Here is a 1,035-nt window from a genome sequence, read left to right on the forward strand (position 1 = left end):
GCTGCTGCGCCCCCGCCTCCTGGCATGTGCTGCGGGCGCGCCCGCCGCGCAGCGTCCTGCCCCGCCGCCGTGCCGCCTCCCCACGCGCTTTCGCCGCCGCGTTTTGCGGCTGCGTTGCTGAGCGGTGCGCGCCTGCTCCCGCTCCTGCTCCCGCTCCCCTGCCTCCCTGCCTCCCCTGCAGCTCTTTCAACATGGTGTCTGAAACTTCCACCACCTCCCAGACCGTTACCACCAACTCGGGCGCCTCGGTGCACTTGGGAGGCTACGCGCTGCGCGGAGGTGCGCCAGCCAGCGCGCCAGCCAGCGCGCCGCCGCGCGGCACCGCCACTAAAAAGAATCAGTACGCCCCGCCGCCCCGGGGCCTGAGCCCGCCAGCCCGCCCGCCCGCCCCGACGCGCCGCGCCCTGCTGCGCCGCTGCGGCGCAGGCCCCGCCGCCCTGGCGCTGGAGCCTGGCTTTGTGCTGAACGTGGCGCCGCTGATGGAGGCCGCCGTGACATCGACGTATGATGCGGTGAGGTGGCACGGCGGGCACAGCGCGCGCAGCAGCACTGTATCATCACTGGGTTGGCTGGGCTAGGCTTGGCAGGCTGGGCTGGGCCGCCTGGGCAGAGCAGCCAGCCGGCATGCCCCATGCGAGCGACAGGCGTGGCCGGCCGCGCGCGCCGGCAGGCCTCCCCGGCCGCCCCGCCCCGCTGCTCGGCCGCGTCGGCCGACGCCGACGCCGACGCCGCTGCCTCCCGCGCCTCCCGCGCCCCCTGCCGCAGTTTGTGCTGCGCTCCCTGGTCAACAACTATGGCTCCCACTACATCCGCACCGTGTGGTACGGCGGCATCGCCTCGGTCACCAACCAGATGACCTCCTCCTCCCTCTCCTCCCTCTCCTCCATCGGCGTCTCCGTCTCCATCGCCGCACAGGCCTCCATGATCCAGGTGCGCCGCGCCCGCTGGCTGCTGCCGCCTCGATCACAGACCGCTGGCTGCCGCCGGCGCCGCCCGCATGCCCGCCGCAGCTGGGCGTTTTTTCCCCTCCTCGCC

At 74.0% G+C, this 1,035-nt stretch overlaps 1 protein-coding gene across 1 annotated transcript; it reads left to right on the top strand.

Moving 5' to 3' along the window:
* Positions 1 to 181: 181 nt before the first annotated feature.
* CHLNCDRAFT_59522 (expressed protein) lies at positions 182 to 930 on the top strand (the record flags this gene model as incomplete). Its single annotated transcript, XM_005842493.1, has 3 exons — positions 182 to 279; positions 427 to 512; positions 766 to 930. Coding segments are annotated over exons 1-3 (339 nt in total), but the record flags the coding sequence as incomplete, so codon positions are not given.
* Between the last annotated feature and the right edge of the window lie 105 nt (positions 931 to 1,035).

The sequence above is a fragment of the Chlorella variabilis genome (assembly GCF_000147415.1).
Source record: "Chlorella variabilis unplaced genomic scaffold CHLNCscaffold_743, whole genome shotgun sequence".
In the NCBI taxonomy this organism is placed as follows: Eukaryota; Viridiplantae; Chlorophyta; class Trebouxiophyceae; order Chlorellales; family Chlorellaceae; genus Chlorella; species Chlorella variabilis.